The 14,742-nt window shown below is 40.1% G+C and overlaps 1 protein-coding gene across 4 annotated transcripts in view; it reads left to right on the top strand.

The window, feature by feature from the left end:
* Positions 1-14,742, top strand: part of ADCY5 (adenylate cyclase 5) — a 207,951-nt gene that overhangs the window by 90,824 nt on the left and 102,385 nt on the right. Inside the window, exon 1 of one of the 4 annotated variants that reach the window (XM_027679006.1) lies at positions 7,264-7,319. The exons of the other annotated variants lie outside the window; for them this stretch is intronic. Coding sequence (XP_027534807.1) covers positions 7,305-7,319 — 15 coding nt within the window. The 5' untranslated portion in view covers positions 7,264-7,304. Of the gene's footprint in view, positions 1-7,263; positions 7,320-14,742 lie in introns of those variants that run through there. 4 annotated transcript variants of the gene reach the window in all.

Raw genomic sequence — 14,742 nt, 5'->3', positions numbered from 1 at the left:
AATGTATAATACTGAGACATGCTAATTGACACACCATATTTATTAAGAAACTGTGCCATTTAAAAAGTCGTGCTTGTAAGATAATAACTAAAAAAGCAAGATGGAAGGCTTAAGTGTCTGCTCATGTCATTTTTGGCCTGTCTAAATTATTATGTAACGTCTCTGGAGTTCAAGATTTCCCAGCTTCCCTAGGCAATCTGTTTCACTGCTTAATTATCTTCACATTTAGAAAGTTGTGTTTGTTACATTAAAAAAAAAAAAAGGGGGGGGGAAGAAAGCTAATGATGATAATCTGCTCTTTTTTTTTTTTCTTTTGCAATTAAGTTCTTGTCCTGGCTAACAGTGACATGAAGAACAGATAATTTTCCTTGTTTTTGCAATAGCCTTTCATATATTGAACAATATATTAACATGTCACTCTTGCTTCCCTTTCCTAAATCAAGCAAGTGTAGTACTTCTTAGAGGATGTGTTTTCAATCCCTGTAATCATCCTCGTTGTTCTCCTGTTGGAGTAGAATAACAGCATTGCTGTATGTGTCATGCAGACCATGTTCCTGTTTATTTACCAGTACCACAGTTTCTGTTGGTTTTTTTTTTAGTATTTGACTTCATTTCTTTTTATGTGGTGAAACATGTCAACTGCATCATGTCATTGTGCTTAAAAGAGAGGTGGAGATACTGGACTGGAGTATTTAAAGGAGGAATGAATATTTTGGTAATTTAAATGCCATTTCTAACTTTACACTTTTGCTGTAGGTCCTATAGGATACATCAGTAAATATTCACCTTCTCTTATTTCACTGAATCACAATCTGGGTAAGGTTGGAAGGGACAACTTGTGAGGTGATCTAGTCCAATTTCCTTGCCCAAGCAGGGTTCCCTGGAGTACATGACTCTGGATGGTGTCCAGACAGCTTTTGGAAATCGCCAGGGAAGGAGATTCCTAATGATAGTTCCTTGTGACCACTGAGATAAATCAAAGAAACTGCTCATAACTTTGCAAATGGCTGATTTATCTTGTTTTCAGGAAAAAGTCTTTAAGCTAAATCCAAGGCTTAAGAGGTCTCATTCAAAGTAAATCAGATGAGGTTGGAAATAGAGTGGAAACAATGGAGAAATAAAGAGCTGGAATAGAGGAAAGCTAGTACAAATTGTAGCAACTATGTTGTTTACCATTTATGCTGTGTTTTATTAGTTCTGAATTGATTAATTTTAATAATTACAAATTACTGTCTCACAGAGTCTTGTAGTATTGAGGTTTTCTTTATTCTTAATGAGGTGAAGTGATTCTTTCAGCAATGATCTCTGAATCGTGTTCAACACAAATCTGGATCTTGATTTTGTTAAGCATCAGAACATTTTTGCAATGTCATTAATATTATGGCATCTCAGTATTTCTCATGTTTTTGAGATAAAGTTTTTGCTTATTACCTTAATAATATTTGCAAACAGTGCTTCTACGTTAGATCTCACTGACAGTTTACCATAATGCAAATGTTCGTCTAAATGCTAAAAAATGCAAGAGAAGGAAAGCATAGATAGCTATAAATGCATAATTTTAAAAAATATTATAGACTTCAAATTTTCCATAAGGGTATTTCTTTACAATTTTATTTATTTATTTTCCTATAAGAATTCCATCAGAATAAAACTACTTTGGTGCCTCTAATTTAATATTCTTTTCCTAGTGAAAAAATCTGCAAATTGAAGTTCACATTGATAAGCGTGTAGACCTCATGATCTAAACTGGAAGCAACAGTAAAAGGTTTTCTCTTCTCTCCTTCACAGGGCATCTTGGACCACAGGCAACATGGAGAGGATTGAAATAGAAGAGATTATATAGATATAATAGATTAATTATTAATTATATATTAAAATGAGAATTTGAACAGAATTGGGTGTGTGTTCAAACTTCATGGAGTTGCTTAGTTTCAGAGTTATGGCCAAATCATGATCTGTGCTGCGTACTGGTAGAACAATCAAAGAAAAGGGTGTTCAGATCATCTTTCATCTGAGACCAAAACACTTATCAAGATCTGAACCTCACAAAGAACAGCTGCAGGACTGAAGACTGTCATGGTCTCTTAGAAGCTGTAAAGCTCTGGGATGTGTGCAGAACACACTGCAGTTAAGAACCAGACTCAGAAGCCAAAGTAATGTATCATACTCTCATTTGAAAGGAAAAGGCTTTTAGAACCCAGCAATCCAGTGTAATATGAAATATGTTACCACTTAAGCAGCAAAGCAAAAGCAGACAGGGACCCACCATCCTTATTGTTGTACCCAGCTCTGAAAGGAAAAGCTTCAGAGTATAACTGAAGATTTATTGCAGAAAAAAAGTAAATCTACTGATATATGTGAATTTAAAAGAGATGAGAGAAATAACCTACTAGAAGACTTGTCTCATCCTCAGCAGGAATAGCAGTTGTTCTTTGGATTGCAATGAGAATTTTAAGCAGCTTTCATCCCTGCTGCTATCTAGTGAAGTGGTGTGAGCCAAAGAAGTGACCAGGAGATGGCTGGGCACAAATAGTGCTGGCCCACTCAAAGCCAACACTTGGGAATTAAGAGGATTAAAGGAGTATTGTAAGCTTCTCACATTGCCTTGAAATAACATGTTGGAAAATGTGGGTTCCTGGCAGAGGAGAGAAGGGAAGATTGTTCTGTAACTTATCTTAGGTTTGTGTTCCCGGGTCAGCCTAATGCCTCAGGTCACTGTTTGACAGAATTGTTGTGGAAAGTTCAGCATGATTTATTTTTCAGTGAAGAAATACTGCTCTGTATTTTAGCTCCTCACCAAACACATATCCATTGTAGCACCCCACTCGTCGCCAGCTCCACCCGCAGGATAGCCTGCGTCATGGAATAGGAGAGTTCAAAGGCCTGTGCTTCCTTTATGCTTTAGGTATCTCCAGCTACTGGGAGGCTGAGTGAAGTTTTCATCACCCAGCTGGCCCTGATGCCAAAGGGCACAAAGTTTCCTTAAATATTGGATTGCAAACATCATTTTTCTGTATTTCTCTGAAGCTAGTAACTGTATTGCATGTGGGGAGTCCCCTAGGACAGAATATGCTGGTAAAATTACTCACTAACGTTATTATCCTCTTCACTGAGTTGCTGCAATTTCAAATAGTAGGATTACTTTGACCATCCTGCCAAGAAACAGGAAATAAAGGTTTAGGAATACTTACTTTTGTACATAGTAAATGTATGGTTGGGACTTCAGTACAGTATTTCATATTGTGATCAATGGATACTGTGCATATAATTGGGAAAAGACGATGAAGGGTAGGTAGTTGAATATGACAGGGAACTTTAGAGGTTAATGAAGATTAAGGAAGACGAGGGCAAAATTAAATGAATGGACAGGATGGCACATGAAATGCGTTTTTGTCTTGAGCCAGGCACAGAACAAACAGTTACAGGACTGATTTGTGTGTATTGGGGGATTTTAAATTAACAACCATTGTTTGTGGGTGGAAAAATATTTTTGGGAGTAAAAATATTTATTTCTACAGCTTCCACTGTGGGAAGCTGAACGAACATGTCTGCTCAGCGTGTCGTGGTGATCTAACAGAACATATGTCAGAATTACAAGGAAGAGGACAGCAAGTAATATTTTACATTATTATTAGTAGGCATTTTCTGTCACTGCTCTCAGACTACTACTGCAGCATCCCATTGCAGACAATGGATGAGAACTGAACAAAATTATGCCTACCCAAGGTTTGGAACATTTCAACTGATAGTTTCACCCTTTTTTCTTTATAGAGAAAAAATTCTGTGCTTCGGACCATAAATTATGGCAGGTGATGGAGGTTAGGGAGATGCTTCCTTCTGTGTGCCGTTTATCACCTAATTTTACTTTGAAGAGTTGTTGCAGTTCTACTTTATCTGTTACCACCTGTGATCAATTACTGGATAACTACTGGATCAGTTACTTGATCTATGATCAAATACTGGTCAGACTTGCACTGATTTTTGTGTTGATTATGTATGCTTCTATTACAGATTGTTTCATATCTGGTACAACAAAAAATCAAATTCCCTTTCATTGGTGATCAGTTCTGTATAGGCTTTAGCTGCCAATCTGGACAAACTTCAGCACTAAGGAGCAAATTAAACAAGGAAAAATTAAAAATAGATGTTGTTCTGCATGTATTCTTGAAGCAAGAGTAAAAAACTGACAAAGTTTGCATTCGAAGGTGCAAACTCTCTTGGCAATAAAGGCATGTTTATGTCATTGTAGATATTGAAGACCCTAACAATTTTAGAGAGAGAAACTGGGAATAAGATCTATTTGTTCTCATGTTTGAACCACTGAATTCATCTTGGTGTCAGATTTTTCTAGTTTAAGGATTTTAGTGTGAACTCATAGAACTGAGAAAAGTTGTGAGGCAAAACCGAGAGTATGGATTATTTCCATAACAAGTTATCTATGGAAACGGGAACTGGCTCAAGAACTCTTCAGGTTCATTTTTTATTGTCCTGTATTTTACTTAGGCAGAGCAGTAAAGAACTTTGACTTTTAAGTGTGTCAGCCCTTTTGTTTGTGCAATGCTTGATTCAAGATATGGATTACCTGAAACTCCCATGGACTGCAGGGTTCCAGCAGGAACAAAACTGCCCCAGATAACTTCACATGGAAAAATAAGATTAGGTACAAATAACATGGAGTTCCTTCCTGACGTTTGTTTGCAAACTTCACTTGCTAACTCCCACTGAAATCCATCCAAACTTGCATTGCATAGGATAAAGCAGAATCTCTCAGAAAAGGTACTAAACTATGTGAAAATCGGCTCCATTTTTTCCCCATCTGTAACAGGAAAAAATGGTTCCTTGAAGAGAGATGAAACATGGAGTCACTTAATGAGCTTTGTTTGTAGAGATTCCTCCTGGCCCTTGAACATAAAGTAGCCCCTTCCTACATGCATTTTTCCTTGAGGAGTGGCAGTTAAAAAGGCATATCCAGTTTCCACTTTTAGACATACAGTTCATCTTGCTATAATGCTTGGCCATGTAGTTATATTTTTTTGTCCTTTGAAAGCAAGTTCTGTTCTTGCTATTTTTCTATATAGGTAGCCTTTCTTCCTCTTCTTACATAAGATTGCCATACACTTCTCTCTGCTGACTCTTAAGGGCAGTCTGCTCTTTCTCTTTGGTCTTGATGTCTTCCATAGCCCGTGAAAGTTGTAATTTCATGTGCCTTATTGCTTGTTGTGAAGCTGCCCAATTTATTTAGGATAGTTCTCTCTATCTTTGGAACTCAACTTTTTTTAAGCTTCATCCATAAGTGTTTGATGCAAATATTTGCTTCTACCTCTTTTCCAATCTGCCTCAGTTCTAATCTTTCATTAAGTTTTTGCTTCAGTTTTTGGGGTAGATTTATGTGGAATAAATATTAACAATATTTTGACAGATAGACATATTATATTTCTTGTGTAAACATGATTATAATAATCTGTGACCTGTTTTAAACCAGTGTTTGAAGCTCAAGGATTGTAAATGAAAGCGAGTCATGGTGGTCTATTGTATGTAAACATAATAGGATTTTGATTGATTTCCAAGATCAGTTGGAATTATTTGATTGGAAAGGGTTGCTATGGGAAGAGGAAGGTGATAACAAAAGTAAGCAGTCCGTTTCAGAGCATGGTGGCAATCACACGTTCTCATCACACATACAGTAAAATGTTCAAAAGGGTATTTTTAAACCTTACCTTAATCCTGCAATAGTGTAAACATTTGCTGGAGTTCTGCCTCGGTGGAGCGAGAAGCAATATTTGCTAGAGAAAAAGGAGCAAGGGGCAGGGTCAAATCAGCTATTCCTTGGCACACCACAGCCAAGCTGGCTGTCTGATGTGCCTCCCAGCCTACCAGTCCACTCTTGTTTTTTCTTTCAGATGAATGATCTCCAAGGCAGCCAGGTTTCTGTGATCTCTCAGCAGGGGATGTGTGGCATAATGTGTGTGAGGTTTTATGCTTGCTTTGGAAAATGCTGGCTTCACATGCCTTCTCTTTCATTTTGGCCAAGTCCCTAGAATGGAAACGTGTCCAGTAAATATTTAATTCCAGATATGCTGCCAAAATGCTCTCTGACTGCTTCAAGGTTTGCTAATGTGAATCAGTTTTTATTATTTCTTAGAACTGACCTTACAGAAGCAGAAAAAAAATGGATCTGAGCAATATTGAAAACCACGAGGTGAACAGCCAGCCAGTTAAGTTGTAACTGCCCACAATACAAACACACAGCTTGTACCCCGTTATTTCCTGGCAATGATACGATGCTTGTGGCAGAGCTGTGAGTGATACCTCACCTGTTTCTGGCTCGGTGTTTCTGCCTCTTGGTTCAGTTCTGTGTCGGGTTACAGAAGGTGAGGCTCTGCAGTGTTACAAACTTTGACTTGCTTCATCACACGGTGTCATTTAACTACCCACCTAATTGAAGCAATCCTGTTCTTATTTTGCCTGCCTGAACATATTTACAATGATAAAAATAGAGTAAGGAAAGAACAGCAGCTGCCAAGGCTGGGTTTAAATTAAAGACCACCTAGGAATGGATTAAAGGTGAATAACTGTTTTGCCTCAGGACAATACTGCTGACAGCAGGGGAGAGGGAGAAGGGGAGAAAAGGTGAACTGAGCATTGCTAAAGAAGGGATGTGGAGAAGGGATGGTGCAATTGACACATCTAAATGCAAGCAAGTTTTAAGGATGCTGAAGGGGAGAGAGGGATGAAAATTAGTAAAGGAATTGTAAAACAGGCAAACAGTGGTACACTGAATTACCAGTAGTTTTAATGAATGCATCATTTTGGAGAAGATGCCGTAGGTCTGAACAACAGCAAATGTAGATGGATATTTGAAAAAGCAAATTCATCTTAGTGAACTGTCAGGATGCTCTCCTGGGTGATCTCAGTTGCGATGTCAATTGACAAACAGAAACCTTGGCCTTAAACCCTGTTTTACAGCTGTGCACTCTTTCTTTCTTAGAAGTACGGTCTTATGAGTTGATAGGTGTTAAATCATGTGGGTTTAATTTCATCTCTGCACTTAGCCTTCATCAGTTGGAAATGACAGAAAAGGAGAAAGACCACAGTGCATGAGTCAGTCCGAGAATGACTAAGCTGCTGTAGTGATGCAGCCGTGAAAGACAAGTACAACCCTGAGATGCATTTGGTGAAGTGCTCCCAATCCAAGAGGGGATTAGTAGTTCTGTCGTAAAGTGCATGAGAATTTGTGTTGTTGGGAATACTGCATACAGGTCTGGTTAGCCGGGCCTGGGAATTAATTTCCTGAAATTAGACATATGGAAGAAGAAGGAGTAAGTAAAGGAATGGAGACTCTCTCTAACATAGGGAAATTAAGAGGAAGTAGCTTCTCCTTAATTAAAAAAACCTAACACTGAATATTTTAAAATATAGTTGCTTGCCTGTTTTATGTATAAATGAGACAACTAAGAATGGAAGAAGACTGAGTTAAACCAGAGGACAGTATTCAAACCAAAAAACTGTGGCTGTGAGTAAATTCCATGTGAAGATTATTGTTTCTATGCCTTCAAATAACATTACTTTAGGATAACCTATGCTGGCCCTTCATCAAATATTTACCCTTCAGCTAAAGTTCTTTGGTCCTTTAGTCACAAACAGAAGTTTATACCAAAATTGTCACTCGGTGGCACCTGGCTGGCCAGCAGCTAGAATCTGAGGAATATTAGCTGAGATTGTATAGAGCACACATTACAATACATTTCCAGCTGCTTCCTCCTTGTATGGGTTCACTACACAAGCAAATTCATCATCTGTCAGCATCATGATAGTGTGCTTGCTTGCTCATGTGCTCGGCATATTTAGGACTACTGCAGCTCTGGGGCCACCTTTTCAATTAGTGTATGCAACTACATCCAAGTTTAACTTAGATTATTTTAATCCAGAGCCTTTGCTCCTGTTTGTCTGTCAATATGAGCACTGCCCCACCTAGAACGGGCACCCAACAGGAGTTTTTTCTATGCTACTTTGATGGGTAGTATTTATGATCAGTGAGAGATCTGCGTAGTAGAGATGAAAAAAGTTAATTAGATTTAAGAATCACCTACATAAATATGTGAAAGATCGCCTGTGACACCGCAATCCCAGTTTCCAGCCATCTATTTTGCATTCTCCAATGATCGAATAGCAGGGTGGCTGTCGCAGTAGCTTATTGGACCACTTTTAAAGGGAACACATGTTCTGCAAAAACAGTAGTATTGCATTGACTGTTGGCAGCAATTGTCTTTCCTCCTACCCCTTTCCTTCAGTTATCTTCATTCTGATTTGATACATTGATGTTCTTTTTAAAAATAAAAATAAGCAGAAAACTCGTAGTCAATTCAAGTCTAATAAGTAATGTCAGAGCAACAGCTTTTTTCTTTTTTGGCCTTTTTTTTTTCCCCAGCTTTGTCTTTTTAGTGTTGCTTTGGGTCAAGTTCTGTCATTTTACACCTGTCCAACCTTGTGAAAGGCCTCACTGGGGTTGTACAAGGACAAGTGTGGGTGGAACTCAGTGTTCAAAACCTTGTGTGGCTGTTGACAATGTGTGAGAAGGGAAGAGCCCGCTGCTTCCCAGACCCCAAATTAAGCCTGCAGGGCTGACAGCAAAGCAATTCTTGTAATGGTACATGGAGCTAATTTGTTATGAAATCAGAGAAGCAATAAATTTGGAAAAACCCCCATTCCAAGTTTAGAGTAGTCTGGAGGGAAATTACACTCTGAGCTCCACGCTGTGCTGCTTCTAACTTGCTGTTTGCTAGACTTGGCCAATAACAGAGTATGGTAGGTTCATCCCCTCATGTTTCCCCTTCCCTGATCCAAGGAAATGCACATTTTTCCACTACAGCTTAAAAGTAAGTGAGTTTTTGTGAAGATTTTCCCCCCCCAGGTTCTCAGGTGTGCTGTTCATTCACATTCTGGAGCTACTGGTCAGTGAGACATTGCTGTGACTTTTGAAGACAAGGCTTAGCTGGTCAGACCCTGACATTCCTTGTCCCTGCTGCTCAGGGTGTCCTGCTCAGGGCCAGCTGTTAACTGACAACAGTGGAAGAGCTCTCTGGCCTCGGTGGAGAGAAGTAGGCTACATCTGCAAGATTTTTGCAGGCAGATGTGAGCCTGGCTGGGCCAGTATTCACATGGCTGCATTAACAGGGTCCTGAACTGCATTTGGGAGGGCCACTGCTGTCATTAGGGCACCCACGTGGTTTTCTGCCTGTCTGCATCATCAGTGCTATATATTAGTTCTGCCTGTGAAGACACTGTAGACCTACTCAACACACTCCATACCCTTTGCAGATAAAGGATAGTGAGGAAAATTTGAGAGTGGAGATCAGGTTGGGTTCAGGGCAGTGCAGGTTTTGTGTGTCTTCTGAATAGTAAGTACTTAAGGTTATAAGGCCCATGCCAACTTTTTCTGTGCAGGCACCAGCCAGGAAGCCTTGGTCAAATGCAGGATTTCTGTGCTTTATTATTCATTAAGGCTCACAATTTTATTCAGCTCTGTCATTGTTTCTGAATTCATGAGGAGAAAGAAACAGAGGTCCTACAGATAGTGTAGGCTATGGGAAATTGCAGTAGTGCTGAGATAACATAGCTGGTACCAGTACGTCCTGCTCTCATGCTTTCCAAATTACTTATGTTAAAATAAACAAACACAACAAGAAACTTCTGCTGGCCTGGAAACCTTTAGGCATGCTTTCCTAGTTTATGTTGGAAATATTTAAAGAAAAAGGCATTGTCTGTTATTTTCACTGCTTTTTTTTTTACAAATTGCTGTAAAACAAAACACAAGCAAAACAAGTTTTATTCATTATCATAGGAGAATATGTTTCTGGGGGAGACACAGATGACCTGGAAGGAAGAAATCATACTTCAGTTTGCTATTTGAAGGTAGCCTTCATGGCTGCGTATTGTGACTGAACAAGTTGGTTGGGGTTGGGAGTGTCAGAGTGGATTCAACAAGCTGAGGTCTTAGAGGTAGTTGATAGGAAACAACTGTCATTTTTGCTACTGCAAGTGGATTGATTTTTTTTTTTAATAGAAATTAAGGGCTTACTCTGAGCACCTGAAGGCACTAAGATAGACTTTGTCCCAGGGAAAGGACTGTAGAGTTAAATCATGAAGAGTACTTGTGCTGTGTCTGCTGTGCCTTGCACCAGCCTTTCCATGCTGCCACCGGTGGGCCACGCTGTTTGTTATAAACGGTTATTAATCTGTTCTCCCCAGGACCAGGACTGGAGCCACATTGTGCTAGATGCTGTGGAGCTCCATAGTAACTGTAAACTGTTCTCTGAGAGGCCTGATTAAATATGAGAAGGGATATGAAACAAAAATAATCCACAACCAAGTTCTGGTATATGATGATATTAAGTGAGTAGCTGTGGGTTGTACGGTAGGTCTGCTGCAGAGGTGGAATCTGGGCTGAAGTCTTCTGTGCTATCATTATGTGTTTAAAAAAAAATAATTCTTTGTTATTTTTGTTCTCACTTAACTGCTCTAATTTATTCCATCAGGTCTTGTCCAGGGAAGGGTGTAGATGCATGTACAAGTGTGACTGGATTACAGCCTTATCCCTGAAGACTGTTTGCTCTCAATCCTCTACTACCTCTATTGCCTTAACTGAAAGATTGTAAGATGCCTGGATATTGCACTGGCACAAATGGAAAGCATCCTTGAGTGTGTTTTTTTTGAAGTTAGACTTTTGTGATTAGCATCTGCATTTATGCAAGATACTTTTATATGCAGACTTGTATTCATCCTGGTTTGACCTAAGGAATAGTTACTTGGTCATTTTAAATGGACACTTTGAAGGCATGAGTCAGCTCAGCCATTTGTTCCTCAGCTTTTTTTTCTCTCCCTGTTTTCCCATCTGTTTGACGGAGAATTGGAAAGGGAGGAGGAGTTTTTGTCTGGATTGATCCTTCTCTCCACAGACCCATCAGTGACCAAGGAGTTTTGGTGTGTCTACATTATTTTTAAGTGCATAGGGATAGGAAAATCTGAAGAGTAACTTTTATGTTTTGGGAACACCAAAATAAATTAAAAGCTTGGGAATGCCTTGTTCCTGTGCAGTCTGTACCAGAACATCGTCAGCATAAGAAAGGATCAAATCTTTCTTCGAAGTGCATGGTAGCCACAGGGCTTCCTCCCTTTTTTGTCACTGTTTTTTTTGTCTTTCTATCCTGTTCCCTCTATTAGTTCTCTGTAGTTGAGCACATGGACGTGCCAGTCATGCTTAAGCTGCAGTGCAGAGTCCTGACAATGCAGGAAGTTGTGCTCTGGTAGATTTTTCAAAGGTGGAAGGATTGGCAGTGTCAACACAGCACAATGAGGTGGGTGCCTTGTTGCCCTTTGCCTTTAGTCTTCTAAAGTTACCACCTGGACCCTGGCCTGTGCCCCCAGGTCTGGGAAGGGTTTCATGAAGCTAATCAGGGATCAGGGCAAGCCACTCAGTGTCTGCAGCTGAATTCAGGGTGTCCCCGAGTCTGTGTGTGTGATGGGTATGCAGAAACTCAGTTTTGGTTGAAGTTGATGTGCTAAACCATGGTTTAAAGCCCTACTGACTTTAGCCCAGTGAGCTGTGATGTCTGCACATTGGAGAACAGACTTGAAAAGGGCTTTCAGGCTTGTTTTCTGCAAGTGCTAAACTTGATCAAGACTGGTAGCACAAACTGTAATAAAAGAGGGGACAGGGACATAAGAAATCCTTTGTGACAAGCCATGTAGTAGTAGGGAGAGATGATCTTCACTGGAGTGTATCAGAAGTATTTGTAAGATTATGTCTTGCAGCTGTGGGTTCTGTGCATTTCCTCACCTCCCAGATCTTGTCATTTATGCGGGCACTCAGTTGTTGGGAACTGCATCCCATCTTACTTTTATTGTCTTGTTGTTTTTTTTTTTAATTCATTTGAAGGTAGAGAATCAAAACAGAATTTGGGACCTCAAAATCTCTGCAACTGCAGGAGTTGGCACTTAATGGCAGCTTTGCCTCTAGTCGTGGCATCAAGTTACTTTTGAAGCCTTTGAAGTTAACAGGGCTGGAGGGAGAAAGTGTTGTGTTGCTTCTTTAAAAAGAAACATGCTTCAGTTATATTTGCAGCTGGGGGTTTAATGGCTGTGAATTAAAGCATGTTTTATTTGGCCTTTGTTTTTAGTGCACTTTTACCCCTTAGGGGCACTTGAAGCCAAGGCACAGTTTGAGATGTAACTGGCTGCAGCACGTTAGCATAGCCATCATGAGCCTCATCTTCTGTTTCTCTGCAGAGCTTACACTCAGGATTTGTGTCCCCCACAACACAAGTGTCCTGACGTCCCTGGTTTACTCACCTGCGATCTCTTTGCATGCACTGGGTCTCTGCACACAGGGCAACAAGCAGTTTGTGGCTGGCATTGTGGCTTGGAGTGCTCTGAAGTAAACTTCGTGTTGGCCCTGAAGACCTTGATTTCTAATCAGCTCCAATTAAATTACTATGAATCTGATAAAGGCAAAGAAGCTCAGTTTAAAATGGTGCAGATAGGCACTTAATGTGATTTAATGTATGTCTACATAGTTTATCTGCTTATCTGCACATCTGGCCTAAATACTTGTGCAAATCTGACCCATACCCTTTTCTTAACCATATTGGCATTGGAAGGAGAGAAGGTAGATTATGCAGTTAATAGGTTACAGCTTGTTTCCATGTTGATCCTGGAAGCATCGGCCATCCTGCATCGTGATGGTGCTGAGTAGAAGGAAAGGTGCTTGGAGGATAGTGATGGGGGGGGCTGAGCAAAGTGCACTGCACTGATGGTTTATGGGTACTCTGACATGCGAAAATGTAGTAATCTTTCCAGGCATATGTTTTCTAGGCCCTGTGTGGTGGAATCTTTAGCAAGCAGCATCAAACTGGTGGCACAGGCACCTTTTTTTAGACCTTGCCTTGTACTCCCTGCCTGATTATGAGTGATACTACGTTTTGTGATTCACAGGCCACATCAGGTGGCTCAGTCAACTTGCTCGAGCAACAAGAAGATACGATAAATTTATTTTTTTAATTGATTTGTGTGATAGAAAGTTGTGTTTTGCAGTAACACCTTTTTAAAGTAGGGAAGGAAGGGACATGAGATATCTGTCCTAGTAATAAAATTAAGAGCTTTTTGTTTGTTTGGCAAGTGAGTTACAATCACCCCAGCTCAGACTGACTTTCTGGAGGCCAGTTTCAGCATTCCTTGAAAAATTAACAGAATTATATATTACCTGTGAATTTCAGTGAATATAAAAGTGATCGTTCTGATTCATAGTTCTTGGATATTGAGGGCAAACTACTTTATGGTTTTACTGAGACCATGAAAAAGGGCCAGTGAGGTTCCTATGTGTCCTCCACATACTTGCAGATGAAAAGCTCTGTCTCACACAGAACAGAAATAATTGGTTCTTTTTATGAAGTTGTTGGTCTTTAGATCACAATGGCTTTATTTCTCAGTATCTGAGGGGTTTGCAGCTGTCAGGTGTTTCCAGCCCTTCATGAGTTATGGACCTGGAATCACTTTCCCTTCTCAGAATTAATACAGTAAATGGCTAAGGCAAATTCTTTAACACTACTGACTTCAAGTGGTGTAGCAAGAATATTTTGCTTAGTTCTTCTTGTACAGCTGCCGTCTCAAAGGCTGAGACAGAGAAGAAGATGGTGAATGCTTTTGTTAAAGTATTGGGTAATCTGGTGCTTGAAAAATCTGTATGCAAATCCTGGCTTTGCTGCTGTTTTTTTCTGTGACCTTGGACAAATTATTTGCTTGTTCTGTACATACGAGACATGAGGGTACTATCTCATTTTCAAGCGTGGTGTAAAAATAGATCTTTAAGTACTTGAGGGGTCATGGAGGCAAGCAATGTCATCAACCAAAGGCATGCCATTTTATCACCACGCTTGTGCGTTGCTGTAAAGAAAAAACCTTGAAAGGAGAGGATTTTTCTCTATGTCTCCTAGTATTCCAAGAGCCCACTGTCAGCACCACTGTCTGAGTCTGCCAAGCTTCTGGCATTGAGTACCTGAATGGGATGTTGTCCTTTGGGTGGCAGGGCTTAGTTTTGGTTTGCTGGCTTTTGTAATTATCAGGACGCAGGTGGGAAAACTTGCAGCGTTCATTTTTTCTGCATGTGCTTGGCCTCTGTAATATTTTTTCCCTGTCTGACAATTTTCCCTCCGAATAAGAGCAGCAGGGAGTAAAAGATTTCTGTTTTACAAGGTATTTCCCTTGCTTCCCCTTGCGTTCTGTGCCTAGGAAGACAGTGGCCTGCAGCGAATTCCCTGCAGCATCTGTGTTATTGCATACACATGCTTGTGACACTTTAATAGTAGCTGTCAGATAACATTAATGTATTGCTGCTACAAATAAATCAAGCAGGGCTACAAGCAAAGAAGTGAATGAGATAGGACAGTCTCGTCCATCACAATCAGACAAGGCCACCCTAAGTATTGTCTGCTCACTTCACTGGTGAAATTGTTGGCCCTGTAAAGATGTGCTTGCTGGGGACACCCAGTCCATAGCCAGAAGCCCTCCTTTCTATGAATACCCAAAGGGCTCAGTTTGTCAGTTATTCAGAATAAGGAGAGGAAGCCTTCTGAAATATCCTTCAAGACCCTCTATTCTTAAGTCCTGAGGATGGACCTTTTTTTGTGGGTCCCAACCTCATGGTTTCTATCAGGTGATTCAGAATGATTGTTCTGCTAAACCCTGTGG

The sequence above is a fragment of the Neopelma chrysocephalum genome, unplaced genomic scaffold (genome assembly GCF_003984885.1).
Source record: "Neopelma chrysocephalum unplaced genomic scaffold, ASM398488v2 Primary Assembly neopelma1_44, whole genome shotgun sequence".
Classification (NCBI taxonomy): Eukaryota; Metazoa; Chordata; class Aves; order Passeriformes; family Pipridae; genus Neopelma; species Neopelma chrysocephalum.
The sequence above is the reverse complement of the archived record's forward strand: the minus strand, read 5'-3'. Positions and strand labels throughout refer to the sequence as shown.